This window comes from Olea europaea, chromosome 12 (assembly GCF_002742605.1).
Source record: "Olea europaea var. sylvestris chromosome 12, O_europaea_v1, whole genome shotgun sequence".
In the NCBI taxonomy this organism is placed as follows: Eukaryota; Viridiplantae; Streptophyta; class Magnoliopsida; order Lamiales; family Oleaceae; genus Olea; species Olea europaea.
In genome coordinates this window covers 7,526,912-7,542,350 of record NC_036248.1, presented here as the reverse complement: position 1 = coordinate 7,542,350, position 15,439 = coordinate 7,526,912, and the positions used below count along the sequence as shown (strand labels likewise).

General features: G+C 39.4%; 1 protein-coding gene across 1 annotated transcript in view; it reads left to right on the top strand.

Annotated features, from left to right (window-relative positions):
• Nucleotides 1–11,801, top strand: part of LOC111405439 (ATPase ASNA1 homolog 2-like) — a 34,528-nt gene extending 22,727 nt beyond the window's left edge. Inside the window, exons 8-11 of the mRNA XM_023034325.1 lie at nucleotides 9,272–9,346; nucleotides 9,426–9,524; nucleotides 10,179–10,313; nucleotides 11,374–11,801. Of these exons, the coding sequence (XP_022890093.1) occupies nucleotides 9,272–9,346; nucleotides 9,426–9,524; nucleotides 10,179–10,313; nucleotides 11,374–11,511 (447 nt within the window). The 3' untranslated portion in view covers nucleotides 11,512–11,801. The remainder of the gene's footprint in view (nucleotides 1–9,271; nucleotides 9,347–9,425; nucleotides 9,525–10,178; nucleotides 10,314–11,373) is intronic.
• The last annotated feature ends 3,638 nt before the right edge of the window (nucleotides 11,802–15,439 follow it).

Sequence of the window (15,439 nt, the reverse complement as noted above, 5' to 3'; positions counted from 1 at the left end):
CAGGGGAAAATTCAGAAAAATCACAGGATAAGGCCAAGGTTACAGTCAACCCATACGAGCCTCCAATTCCCTTTCCACAGCGGTTAAATAAGCATAAAATGGAGCAGCAGTACAAGAAATTTGTAGAAGTCTTCAAAAAGCTCCATATCAACATCCCACTAGCCGATGCACTATTACAAATGCCCAGCTATGCAAAATTTCTAAAAGACATATTATCAAATAAACGCAAGATGGAGGATCATGAAACAGTAATGCTAACCGAAGAGTGCAGCGCAAGAATTCAGAAAAAGCTTCCACCAAAATTGAAGGATCCAGGGAGTTTCACTGTCCCTTGCACAATTGGTGATTTTTATTTTAATAAAGCATTGGGTGATCTTGGTGCGAGTATTAATCTTATGCCTTTATCTATTTTCAAGAAACTAGGATTGGGAGAGCCTAAAGCAACTACAGTAACTCTACAGTTGGCTGATCGATCACTTACACATCCATGAGGGATTATCGAAGATGTATTGGTCAAAGTGGATAAACTTATATTCCCAGCAGACTTCTTAATCCTGGACATGGAAGAAGACAAGGACGTACCTATCATATTGGGACGACCATTTTTGGCTACTGCAAGAGCTTTCATAGATGTACAACAAGGACAATTGACATTGAGGCTGGGGGAGGAGAAAGTCTCTTTCAATGTTTTCAAGGCAATGAAATATCCCACCGAGCCAGACACCTGTTGCCAGATTGGGGTGATTGACATAGGAATCCCCTACAATTTTGAGTTGAAGAAACCGCCAGACATTCAAGAGGTCAGTATGATGCACCCTCAATCCACTCTCACTGACTCTAAGGAGATCGAGATATGCATTTTGGAGTCTCAAACAGATGATGAGGAAAAGTCACACCACTTGGAAAAGGATAGGGTTGAAGTGCGAAGGATAAATGCAATGCAGAACAAGACCATATTGAGCAAACTATGCAGGACCTCTCGAGCCATATTCAAAGTCCCGTAACACACCTGTGCTAAAAGTCAAGCTATCGACTATAAAATAGCGCTGGTTGGGAGGCAACCCAATGTTTCTATCCTTTCATTTACTTCATTTTGCAATAGTTTAGGAATTTTTCATTTTTCTTTGCATTACCAATAGTTTTAGGTCTTTGATCATACATCCTATCACATGTAGTCGAGGCATGGTCCACACGAGTCCCAATGCATTGAGCACGAGTCATAAGGTTGAAGTCCTATTTTAGTTAGTCATGGGTCAAATTGAACAAAATGCATATCTAGAGCTAAGTTTCGTTGGTGATTCACATTTTTTGTGATATGAACCCTATGTTGAGATATAAATTATGCATTCTGCATACCAACAATATACACATGCACCTTGTAGCAAGTTTGGAGAATTTGTGCACTACGTAGATTATTTCTTGCCTTAGTTGCATTTGTTTACATTATGTGGACTAATATACATACTTGGTACTTTTGCAGATGCTGCCAAAAAAATAAAAAATAAAAAATAGCACAGCTCCACCACCAAGAGATAATACAGCAAGACTCAGTTTTCCATCACCATCTCCATACAGATCAGGGAAGTATTGTTTACCCCTTTTGATATTTATCTTTTGAAATTGTCCTTAAAATTATGTCTTTAATCTTTCGTTAATCTTACATTGAGGACAATGTATTAACTAAGTTTGAGGGGTGACATAATTTTAAATCTTTCTATGTGTTCATCATTATCTGTGTTCCATTATTGCATAATGTGTGCTTGATGTGTGTAAAAAAAAAAAATTGCAATTTTTTTTAGTTTGTTTTAATTCCTTTCTTGCATGCTTGTGTGAGCTTGATAACCTTGCTAGCTATGATGTTATTATTGGACTGGTATAATTTACAAACTGTGGACATAGTGCTAAATAAATTGGTCAATACTTGTTGATGTAATACTTGACATTCTTTATGCACGCCATTCATACTTTACATGTTAGGTTAGTGATTGGGGTTTTGAGCATAAAGTAGGAAAATAATGATAACCCTCTATTAAATTAACCCGTAAACTACCTTAATACAGTTTGGTGATAATTGAGCTATTATAGGGAAGCATTGAGACGAGCGGGGGCTCCGTGCATGAATTTTATTGTGTGGATTGCCTAGACTAGTGGGATGAAGAGTAGGTGAAAATCTTTAATTGGGGGTTGGTTTTGGAAACTAAATGTCCAGAAAAACAACAAAGGGCATAAAATTAATATGCGAGAATAAGACACTTCTTTTCATGCCTTTATGACTCGAGCAAGTAAGCCTGTAAGGATATTTCAAAATCTGGTGCCCTAAGGTCAACTGGTCTGGGAGTCACCGGCCCAAAGCTCGATACATGGGTCATAAAGAAAGCAAGAGGGAAAGAGGTTAATAAAAAGTCATCTGATCGAGCCTTTATAACTCGAGTGAATAAGCCTGTAAGGGTTTAAAAACCTGGTGCCCTAAAGCCAACTGGTTTGGGAGTCACCGGCCTAAAGCTCGTTACATGGGTTATATAGAAAGCAAATGAGAAGATAATGAAAAAAAAAAAGAATTTCAGAGAATTAGAGAAAAGTGAGAAAAACAAAATAGAGACAAAAACATGAAGAAAAGCCCTTTTGGACATTTGGTGGAAGAAACTATATCTTTGAGGCAAGGCAAGTAGCCTAGTTTAATCTTGAGTGTCGAAGCAATCAAAACTTAGGAGAGCCTTCACTGGTTGACATGTAAACTTGTGATAGTGAGATTAAGCCAAACTACGAGAGGGTGAGAAATAGAGCTATGTAAACTCCAAATTTAAAACACAAACCCAGGATTATTGAGTGAAAAGAATAAGTTTGGGGGTTGTGTATCTCTCGAGCGAGTAAGGATATATTTGACCACTTGGGGTCGGGACTCAAACTCATCATGAACTTGATATGTTAGCGTGAATCCACACACACACGTCAAGTATGCATTTAACACGTAAAGGTTGATGTCATTTTACACTGATAAATTTTCATAAAATCAATTACGTAGTCCAATCCTGAGCCAAGGCAAGGTGTTAAGCCATGTTTGTTCAGAATTAAGTCACTATCTTGTTTGAGGACAAACAATAGTTCAAGTTTGGGGGGTTTGATAAGTGTATTTTTGCACACTTATTTAGATTACAAACATGACTTAAATACAAGCAAAATGATTGAATTGTGACTTAATCTCATTGAATTCATGCAATGTAGGTGTTTCTATGGAAATAGTGGAATTCAGGAGAAGAGAGCTGAAAAAGGACTAAAATGGAGCAAAGTGATAGTTCAGGGACTAAGGATGCAAATATTTGAAAGTTGAACTAAAAGATAACTTGGGAATGCAAATATGCTAAGTATGAACTCGAAAGCAATACAAGATGATTGGAAGAAGAAGGAATTGCAAAGGGACTAAAATGAATTAAACTGAAAGTTCGGGGACCAAGTTGCAAATAATTCATAGATGAGACGGGAAATGGAATGAAGATTCAAGAGTGTTAGAAGTCAATCGGATGAGGAAAGGAGTCACGAGGTGAAATATGGTCGAAGTATTATCAAGTATCAACTTTCAGGCGAAAAAGTCATGCTCGTGATTTTTAGTATCTACTTGAGATCTATTTTTCGCATAGTAAACATCAGAATTTGAGGAAGTCTATTTATATCAAAAATGTATATCTTTGGGTTTTCTTCTCAATGTACTTTGAATTACTTCAATTGGAGATCAGACGAGAAAGTTATGACCAAAATACTAAAAGATGTCCGGCGGAAAGAATGTATGCCTATGCGTTCGCATAGTACAAATTCTATGCGGTCGCATAGAAGCCTCCCGAGAACTTTTTCTCAAATTTTTTTACTCTATGCGACAGCATATGTTATGCCTATGCGGTCGCATAGGTATAATCTGGGGGTCGTTTTGCAGTTTCCTTATACGATTGAAACTCCTTTGGTAACCTAATTTCCACGCGATTTAAATACGAAAGAACGTCCAGAAGAAGGGGAGAACGTAATTGGAGGCACAAAAACACAATTTTGGAGGATTTGGAGAGGAAGAACAAGGCAAAAACAAGGCAATCCACTTCAAGATTCAAGATTTCACTTCAAAAATCAATTGGGTGATGTTCTTCCTTGGTTTTAATTGTTGTTTTTCTTTGTTTTCAATTATGTTAGGCTAGATTTTCATGTGCTAGGAGATCGATGTACCATGTGATTTGAGTTTTATATTTCTAGTTTTGCAATTTGACATTAAAACATATTTCTTTTGTTTTGAATGATTTATATGCATTTATTGTTTCCGCAATTAAGGGCCCGTAATTGTGTGAGTTTGGGTGATTTATTCTTGCATTCGAGAGAATTGGAATAGATTCGACATAATATAAATCATCGTAGGGTCCGATAGGGGATAGAAATATACCGCTATGCCCTACGTGAATCTTTAAGTGTTCATAAAACTACATGCATTTTTACATATGCACTTGTCATAGAAATATAGGCCGGTGGTATGTAGAAATAGATTTGATACATCTCGAGAGAGAGTATCGGATAGACTTAGGAACATTGATTCGTCAACAATTGAATTATGTTGTCATGTTGTGAAACTAGAGTTTAAAGTGATAATTGCATGGAAAATCGTGATCTTAGTGTGTTTAATTTCTATTGATTACAACAAACGTGCGTTCTCAACAATTGATTTCATTTTAGAGTTTTAAATTATTGTTTTGCTTATTAATTTCATTACAATCATAAAAGTTGCATAAGTGGGGTTTTCTTTCCAATTTTAGAGTTTTAATTAGGTCCACATTCATTTTGAGTAATTTCGTTTCGGTTAAGGTCGAAGAAGTAAAATTGAACTAACCAATCTCTGTGGGACGATACTCGAACTCATTGAATCCACTTTATTACTTGTTAACGAACCGTACACTTGCGGTAATTTAAATCGAAAGAAAATATTTCGCGAACATAGACCTCCATGGTTTTGCCAATGAGTTCGGCAAACATCATGTTGACTAACCTCTGGTATGTGACCCCGACATTTTTCAATCCGAAGGGCATAACTTTGTAGCAATACAGGCCCCTGTCCGTAATGAATGATGTAGCTTCCTCATCAGGTCGGAACATGGGTATCTGGTTGTACCCTGAGTATGCATCCATGAAACTCAGTAGTTCATGCCCAGCAGTGGAGTCCACAAGTTGATCAATTCTCGGAAGTGGGAAGCTGTCCTTGGGACACGCCTTATTTAGGTTTGTGAAGTCCACACATACCCTCCACTTCCCGCTGGACTTTTTCACCAGAACCGAGTTGGATATCCACCTCGGATATATGGCCTCTCTGATGAAACCACTATGGCTGAGTTTACTTATTTCGTCTTTCAGTGCCTCGTACCGTTCCGGGTTCAGGACGCGCCTCTTCTGTCTATGGGAGGCATAGGAGGGGTTGATGTTAAGGTGATGGCAACTGATCCTAGGATCTATTCCCACCATATCTTCATGTTTCCATGCGAAGACATCCAGGTTTCCTTTCAGGAATCGTATCATCTCAGTTTTTGCTTTAGGTGATAATGACTTTCCTATGCGCAAGACTTGATTAGGGTCTTCCGAGTTGACGAGAAAAGTTTCCAGTTCTTCCATGGGGGTCGCATTTGGTTCATAATCGAGTATTCGGGGGTCTAACTCATCAAGAGGGTGTCCTTGTTCAGGGGCCTCTTCCATGTCGACGTCTCCCTCTTGATCAGAGGTATGCCCTTGTTCAGGGGCGTCGAGCATTTCCACGTCCGTATCGACTTCAGCGGGTACCTCGGCTAGGATTACATTAACAGTTCGGGGCTCGAATTTGCGCAGCGAGTTTAGGTAGCATGCCCTGGAGCCCATCTGATCGCCCCGGACTGTTGCAATCCCATGTTCGGTTAGGAATTTCATGCACAAATAGTGAATGGACGTCACAGCCCAAAGATCTTTCAGAGCTGGTCTGCCCAATACTCCATGATAAGCCGATCTATGATCTACCACCAAAAATTTCATGAAATGCTGGGCGACTAGGGGTGTCGAACCCATTTCCACAGGCAGGGTGATCCGCCCTCGTGGGATGATGTTGTCCCCAATGAATCCGAACAGTGGGTCGATCATGGGGATCAACCCATGTTCAATTTGCATTTTGTCAAAAGTGGAGCCGAACAATATGTTCACGGAACTGCCATTGTCAACGAGCATGCGTTTCAATCCGTTTATAGCTACTACGGCTCTTACAACCAAAGCATCGCAATGGGGGTGGTGAACTCCATCTGAGTCTTCCTGGGAGAAGGTGTTGGGGTCATCTTATTTGTTGATTTCGATTTGTCAACTTTGTAAGTGATCATCGGGGGATCTTTAGCTTCTCTTGTATAATTTCTCTGGGCATTCCTGGTGTTGCCACCGACGTGGGGTCCCCCAATGATGGTATCGATTTCTCTGATGACCTGGCTTCCCGAAAATTGGGCTTGGTTCCCCGGCCTAGATTGGCCTCGGTTCCTCGATTCTCTTCTACGAGGAGATTGTTCCTGGTGACCTCTCCCTCCCCTCTTCGGGGAGGTGGATCTGCGAGGGTGTTCGTTTCTGCTGGAAGTGTGAGGGTTGCTTTGATCAGGGCACCGATTGGTATCACGACACTCGCTGGTGTCATGTCCGTATAGTTGATGGAATATACAAAATCTTGCTCCTGCCAAGGGTCTGTTTGGCCTCTTTTTCTTCTTCTTATTGTTATCAGTTCTTCCAGATGGTCCCGCCTCAGCAGGGGCATTATCATATGCCAACACCGGCACTGCATTCAATGTGGCGGAAGCTAGGGCCTGTCCGGATGTGGGAGCTATGATATGTCCTGCTTGGGTCCATTGCTGAATAACAAGGTATGCTTCGGGGCCTCGACCTACCTGCCTCTGTGGAGGAGGGAGTCCCTGCGCGGCACGGTTGCGATGATCAATCATTTCTTCACTAACAATTTCCACTCTCATCATTTCCACCAGCTCGTCGTATGTGGAGGGATTCTTACTGCGCACGTCCCTCCAAAACAAAGTGTTCATGTTGAGCCCACCTTTCAGGGCTGAAAGGGCTTCCCTGTCAGTGACCTGTTCGCAGTAAGTAATTTCGCTTGTAAACCTGGCGAGATAGCTTTTTAGTGTCTCTCTAGGGGCCTGCCTCATGTCTTGCAGGCGTTGAATTGGCGCCTCTCATTCACTGCGTGAGAGGTACCGGTTCAAAAATGCTTTCTTCAAGTCTGGCCAACTTCTGATGCTTAGGGGAGGAAGCCTGTTGTACCATACCTCGGCGGCTCCGCCTAGTGTTAAATGGAAGGCTCTCCATTTTAGAGTAGGCGAGGCTCCCCTAAGGCTCATTTGTGTCATATACTTTGTGAGGTACTTCTCCGGATCCCCCTTTCCCTCATACTTGGGGATCTTAGGGGGGCATGAAGTTAGCTGGCATTGGGAAGCTTCGAATCTCCCTTGAGAAAGGGAGGTTATCGTCATCGTCGTCAATCTCATAAGATCGGCAGGGCCCCTCTGACCCTTCATCATCTTGGATGTCCTGGGGTGGTGGAGGTGCTTCTCCTCGACTCCCCCAATCGACTAGGTTTCTCCTCTCCCTCCTATTTCTAGGAGGAGGAGGGGGAACATGCTCTTGTTCGCGATCCGGACGAACTGATCCTCTTGCTGGGCGGACCCTATTGCTAGGATCCTCCCCTATCCGATCGAAGACGCTTACCGACCTTTGGTCGTCGTGTTCTTGAGGAAAGTTGTCCCCCAAGGGTGGTTCTGATGGATGACTCCCTTGCACATAAGATGTTGCTTCGGCGTTCATCTCTCTTTCGAGGGGGCATTCTGTGTGCCGGCTCATGTGGCCCAGAGAGTGAGATAAAGGGATTTCCTGCACCGGATAAGATCCTTGGGGCCTTTGATAGCTCTGGTGTCCCTGGGCTTGCATGAGGAGTTCCCGCATCGCCATATTTTGAGCTGCTATGTCTCTCATACCCGCAGCAATTTAAGTCATTCCTTCAGTGAGTATGGCTATTCTCCCGCTTCGGTGACACCGGTGATGCGGTCTCTGATGAGTAACATTGTTATGGAGTACCTCTTCTTCAGAGGCCTCTCTCATGAAATTGTCATCTTCATGGCTGTAGCTCATCCTACCTCTTTTTTCAAGGGTAGTAAGAACTTGGATTGTAACTCGACTTTGTTCTTTTTCAAGAATGCCCCCTTTTTCAGGGTTAGTCGCCGATTTTCTGGTATCTTCTTCGATGGAGAACGCAAAACTTCAAATGGAGAGTGTTTCTCACAGACAGCGCCAATCTGTTGAACTCGAAAATTGATCCCTCCACGTGGCCAACTGAAAGCTACTCCACGTATTCCTCCCTGCGCAATCAACAAATAGTGAGGCGCACACGGCCGGAACCAACGGGGGTGGTGGCGGCCGTATACACTCCGACGGTCAAGTCAGATTTGGATGGTCGGAACAGTATCCAGGGGCTATCCAAATCAATCAATAAAGGGAGAGGAGAATATATAAACTTGTTATGGAGTGCTGTGTATTAAGAGTTTCATTACCTTTGCCTCTTGCCAAACCTTGGGTATTTATAGGTGGTATAAACCGTTGGATGTGGAACGCGTGTATACATCTGACGGTATGAAGCGTCTGCTCATAGGCGTTAATCAGCCGCGTTTATAGAGTGGACGGACAGTTTGTCTCCTCTGAGTTGAATTGACATAAAGTTGATAAGTTACATCAACTAGCCTCATGGAGACGTCAAATCAATTTAAGCCTTAGGTGTAAGACAAATCTCAAATTGGCGGCGGATCTTCTAACCAGGGTCCACTTGATCTCGACTTCGGAGGTGAGATGCTTCGGCAGATCAGTAGTAGGAATTGCTATATCACTTCGGAGAAGTTTCGGAAGGGTCGTTTTCAGGTCGGAATAAATGGTGCTGCGGAGGGTCCACTTGATCTCGGCCTCGGAGGTGAGATGACACTTCGGTATCGAGGCGTAAATAATCGAGGTGTAACAGCCAACATCCATTCATCAAATAGAGATATGACAGATATTTGCATATCGTTCATCCAACTTGATGGAAACCAAAAATTTCTTCCCGTCTCGTTCTGTGTGAGTCATGATGCTTGCATGCAAATGCATGTGAGAGAGAATTACATTATGGTGGTATAGAAGACATAAATAGATTGTTTAGTTTTGTGTTTCTTCATCTCCCTCTCTCTATTTCTCAGCTTTTCATTCATAATGCCTATTACAGTTGAAGCAAAAGATATCTATGGCTACTTCAGCCCTAAAATCTGTCTTCGGTCAGCAAGAAAACCAACAAAATGCTGTAAGTTTCTTTTCCTTAATACCGGCAACATTTTACCTAAATAAATTGAATTCTGACATTATTTTCTTTTATTTTGTAGGCTGACAAATTAGAGAAACTAAGGGAGAGGATGATAAAAGTGAGGGAGCTTTTTCGTGACACAAACTCAACAGAATTCGTCATTGTAACAATCCCCACGGTAATGGCCGTGTATAGATTCTCATTTTGTCTAGCAGTTATCATGCACCATGTAGTAAGGATGAAGCTAGAGGTGAACCCCTACCGAGCACTCACATCATGGGGTGCGGGGGTGGGGTTTTGGCCAATTTTTTATAGAAGTATGGGACCCACTTGCTGTGAGGGTCGGACAGAACCCCTACCTGGCAGAACAACAAAATCCATTGTAGTAATTAACTGTGGCTATTTTATGATTCAGGTTAAGCAATAGCATTAGAGATTTGTTACAGGAAAGGGGGGGCTGACTGCCCCTGACCGAACCCCTCAAATAGGGGGGAGGTCCCTTTTTTTTTTGGCGGGCCCCACCCCCATTTGTGGGGCCTTCTGTTAGGGAGGCGGTCAGCCTCCCTGTTACAGAACCTTTATTCATCGCATTATATCTTTTTGCACGAAAAATCCACCATATTGTTGTTTTCACACCTCATTCAGTCTTTGTCCATGTGAGGAATATTTGAAAATGTTTTTCTTCTGTTGGTAAATGATTACTGCAGATTTATTTGCAATTTAGAGCTGAAATAAAAATTTAGTCAGATTGGTTCGAAGTCAGTGTTACTTGAGTTTTATGGACGAACCGTATAAAATTAGACGATATTTACTCTTAAATCTTGTTGTTCAGGCGATGGCCATAAGTGAATCATCAAGATTATGTTCTTCTCTGAAAAAGGAAGGTGTCCCTGTCAAGAGACTTGTAGTCAACCAAATTCTTCCTCCATCCACCTCTGATTGCAAGTTCTGTGCAATGAAGGGGAAGGTAAAATAATCCCCCATCTTAATTTTGTATTTAGAGCATGATTGTTCAAGCTGGTGTTACATTAAGTTTTCTTACTTATAAAAAAAATAAAATAATAAGTTAGTTATTTTGACACTAATAACAATAACTTGTGTCGAACTTTGGTCAATAAAAGAATATTTAATTTAGACTTACTCACATATTAGTAAACTTTTTATGCTTACAGTCATTGTAAGTATTTAAATTGCGTGAAAAGCTCCAAATGGTAAATCCCACGAATAGATTTAGTATGACGTACTTTCATGAAGATCATGCAAATTAGTCTCACACTTATGGATGTAGCTTTGATTTTAATTATAGAAGAAAGTCGGAAACTATGTTGATATGTACATGTTTGGCTAAGCTTAAAAGTAACTTGGGTTACTTCTTTCTTACAAGGAAAAGAAGTTTCTTATTTTGACAACAATACAAGGGTTACTTTCTAATTACTCTCAAAATAAGTAACTTATTTTCAGTTTTGACTAATAAAAGAAGTTATTTGTTCTGAAACTAATTTACTTTTGAGTAACATAATTATAAGTATATTTTATAAGCTTAGCCAAACATGCAGATTATCTATTTCAAAGTATCTGCGTCCTTTTTCCCTAGACTCCGAGAGTGTGAGCAAAACTCAGATATCTACTAATACTTTTTAAATCATAGGGAGGATAATTTTAGTTTTAATTTTGCTTCTGTGGAAAGAAGACATGATTCTTGATAAAGAACTCTTGAAGTGTACTTTTCCGTATGATTTTTCAAATATTCTATTTTGAGCAAAACTAACTTAAGGATTGAGGTAGGGGACATAATGATTGATATAGGGGATAACTGAACATACACATCTCGGAGGGTCAGACATTATTTAATTCACGTGGGACCCGCGCACTTTGTGAGGGTCACTGACTTCGAGTGTCAAACATTTTTAGGCAAAGTGGCATTTTATATGCACGAGTATGACGTATGCAAACAACAAAGCTAACACCTACTTGGACTTCTCGTATTTATTCTTATCATAATTGTATTGACTGCCTGCATTTTACAGGATCAAGCGCGTTCTATTAGCATGATCGAGAGTGATCCCGAGCTCTCCAGCTTGACGATGATCTACGCACCTCTTGTTGATGTAGAAATCAGAGGCGTTCCTGCTCTTCAGTTTTTAGGGGACATCGTTTGGAAGTGAAAACTGGCACGTATCCAAACATATTTCAAAACAAAAATTAAAAGTTGGACTTAGTTTTAAGCTTTGCCTAACGTGCTCTAAACCAAGAAGAAAAAATTTCTTACCGGCCTTTTTCTAACCTCATCTATATTTGTTCTGCTGCTAATACGATAGATTGAACACAAGTATCCCTGTAATTTGTAAAGCTGAAATGGAAGATCAATCTGATAATGACTCACTGTAATTCTCACCAGTAGAGAGTCTGAATCATCAGATGCCTTGCAATTACTGAAGCTGCAGTCTTTTCTTTCTGATGCATTTTCTTTTGTTTTCTGAGGTAGATTTGCAGAATTTGCATTCTTTCGTTCGACTAAAAAAAAAAAAAAAAGGTTTTGCGCGCAGTTGTGGACATTGCACAGCCCAAGACTGCATTTATCGAGCAAGTTTTGAAATCTTCTCATGTTAACAGGCTAAAAACGTTCATGGGTGTCCTTAAGCTCAACCTCATGTTGTTGTCTTTACTGAGATTACGAAAACATATGGACTGAGCAGCAGTTTTTGAAACTAATATATCCCGGGAAAGATGAAATATTATTCAACTCTGTTGCGTAAAGGAAACCATATATACACAGGGAAATGGGGGGAAAGTAAGAAAAACAGAGTATGATCATGCACTTGAATTCTGAAGACGATGATCTTTTCGTTTTTTTAATTTATTCGTTAATTGAAGTTTCATGTGTAGTCAAATTTTATGCTGCACCTTTCGTTTTACTTCTAACAAGCAGCTTGAGAACGTCAATGTGCTTATTTACAGGTTTAAAGATTGATAATCTTTCATATATTTTATCGTTTTGTCGTTTTTATTGTACGAAGTTGAAAGGATTTGTACTTGCTAATCCGCCATGCAACAATAAATTCATTCGAATTTTAGTAAGAGACTTGTGTAAGAAATTTTAATCTATTGATGGGTTTATATGTGTTAAATTAAACGCTATCAAATTCAGTTAAATCCAATTAAAGTGATCTAATAAGCCTTCAATTTTGGGCTTTAATGTATCCAATTAAAGTATGGATTTACATGTGTAGAAATCGGGTCCAAGTCCTAATTCTATGATGGGCCGAATTAGGTCAAAGGACGTCGCTATATAAATATGTTATGATCCTGACGTCGGGTAGGATAGTGATTATCCTATTGGCTTGTTGTAGCAGATGATTCGCAAGAAAAGAACAACAGAAAACGCCCAAAAAATCAGAAAAAATACTCTGAATTCAACTCAATATTATTAATAACGTAAAATGATGAAAACTAACCCACAAACCGGGTTAAATAGTTGCGAAATACGAAATTATGGGAAAATTACCAAAAATGGCAAAATCCCAAAAATTATACCAAAATAAAATATTAAGTAAAAGAAGTAAGTTGCCAAAAATTTGGCTCAATTCGAGTTTTCTAAGATATGGAAAAAAGGAAACGAAATATTACCATAAATAGTAAAAAATAACTTAAAATTGAATTTTGGAAAGGAAAACGGTGGATTTTGGGCTCGAAATTGACGTCCACCAAGCATAGCTGGTGGCCACGACGTGCGCGCCGAAGAGAGCTTTTCGAATTGGAGTCATAATAGCGATTCCGATAACCGTAGCCAAAGTTATGGCCAAATTACCAAAGACGCGTCAAATTCCCCAAATTTTGGAAATAATGGTGATTCACTTTCCATCTTTGCGCCGATCCGTCATCTCATGGTATCTTAGCGTCATCATCGTGCTATCTGACAAATTAGCATCACTTGACTCGGATCCTCCTGCATCAGATCCTCAGATCACACGTACGTATTATTCATTCTCTTCTACATCTCATTACAGAGAGGAAAATGAGACTGCGTATAGATTTGGAAGACTATACCACGAAATTCATTATTGCATTAATCATGTCTGATTCAAGTACGCTTTCGCTTTAATTCTTATATTTATTGATGATTTAACATGAAATATCCGATAATTTAAAGCATTAAATTATCCTACAACTTGTCCAGACATTAAACCAGAGAAAGTCATGCTACGAGTCAAAGATTAAAGTAATCAACTTCGAGTCTTCGACTGGAGTAAAAACAAAAGGTGATACAATGGAACAGTAATTGATATTTGCATAGTCTCCAAATAAAGATATGGTCTTGAAATAATTAAAAAGTAGTAAGAATCGTTAAAGATAATTATTCAGATTATATGTTTCTGCATCTTGAAACTTACTTTTAGCTAACCTTTTAAGGAAGAGCTATCCCATCAGTCAAAAAAAAAAAGAGCAGCAGATTCTCTACCCATGAAATTAGCTGTCCCGTAAAGTCAAAATTTTACTAGAAGAAATTATAAAAATAATGTCCATTTTGATATAGCCATATGTTAAAATGTCCCAAATTTTTCAATGTCTATTTTTACAATTATTTGGATGAAAATATCCCTAAGTAGCTTTCATGAAAAGTTACATTAAAATGATGTTCTCGACATTTCAAATGTCGTTCTTGATATTTAAATTCGTTTATATTTCGAAAGTACGTATGTCAAATTACAATATTAAATGTTTTCGACATTTCAAACGTTGTTCTAGACATATTAAATGTCTAGAATAACATTCCATTTCGAATATAACATATGCAATATGAAATTATTGACATTAATTGTGATTTGACATTTGCAATATGAAATTATTTATTCTTTGATTAAGGATAAAATAGGGAATTTTTGGTATCAAATTTGGCTGCTTTTGCAAAGATTATCAAATGAACATTTTTAAATTGATATATATAAAATTGGACATTTTTACAATAGCCATGCTACTGAGCCAGAATCAAAAACAAGGAGCTGAGGTGATGCCACCTCAGTCCTCGATTTCACATCTTTTCTTTTTTCTTTTTTCTTTTTTTTAGTTCCAAGGGCCGAGGTGGCAATTTAGCCCTTTTTTGGGCCTGTTCAAGCAGGTTAATTCTTTTTACAAATGCCCCGTTGTACTATTAGATGTCACCTCAGCCCTCGATTTCACATCTTTTCTTTTTTCTTTTTTTTAAATCCAAGGACCGAGGTGGCAATTTAGCCCCTTTTTTGGGCCTATTCAAGCAGGTTAATTCTTTTTACAAATGCCCCATTGTACCATTAGATTGCGTTATGATCCCATACTTTGAAATGTGATTATGAGAACGAGTTTGACTATGATAACACTCAGGATGACTCTCTAGATCACAGATTTGCCAAATGGCAAATCACAATTGGTTGGTGAAAAAAACAGTTTTTCGACCAACCAACACGGAATTGCCAAGTAGCAATTCAAACATGTAGAATATCATCCTGATGGTTAGAGTAACAAAACTATTATGAGGACAGAGAACCCATCTTACTTTTTTTCCCAAAATTAAATGTTTAATCTTTTTCCACACGGACAACATTTGAACGTGTTAGAAGAGGGTGAAGTACTTTCAACTTAAAAATGAGACGAAGGAGGTGATTTAAAAGTACGTGTAGCTAGATATCTAAAATCGAATTGAATTGTAAAATCCTGTATTTGGCATGAGCCGTATGACCCAACCTTTGCAGGCCGACCCTATTCAAGCCTTACTAGACCTTACATTCTTATGGGCAGGCTCTCTTGCCAGGATATATGGATGGCGACCACCAGAAAAGTAGATTGAGCTGAGTAGCATCCACTAGAAAATGTGGATTGTAAGTGATTGAGAGGAGTTGAGCCTGCTCAAAAATATTGATTGACCTCACTTCAAAAGTGGGTCGAGCTGAACCGGGCCTACTAAAGGTATAGATTGTAGGCGCTCTAAATGTTGGTCGAACCGAGCCAGGCTACATTTTTTTTTATCTTGGAGAGTAAATAGCTAGCAAGGTAAGAACGTGAACTGTGCGGAGCAAGAGACAGGCTGCAAAAGAAAATGTAGTGAGAGAACCTCTCTCC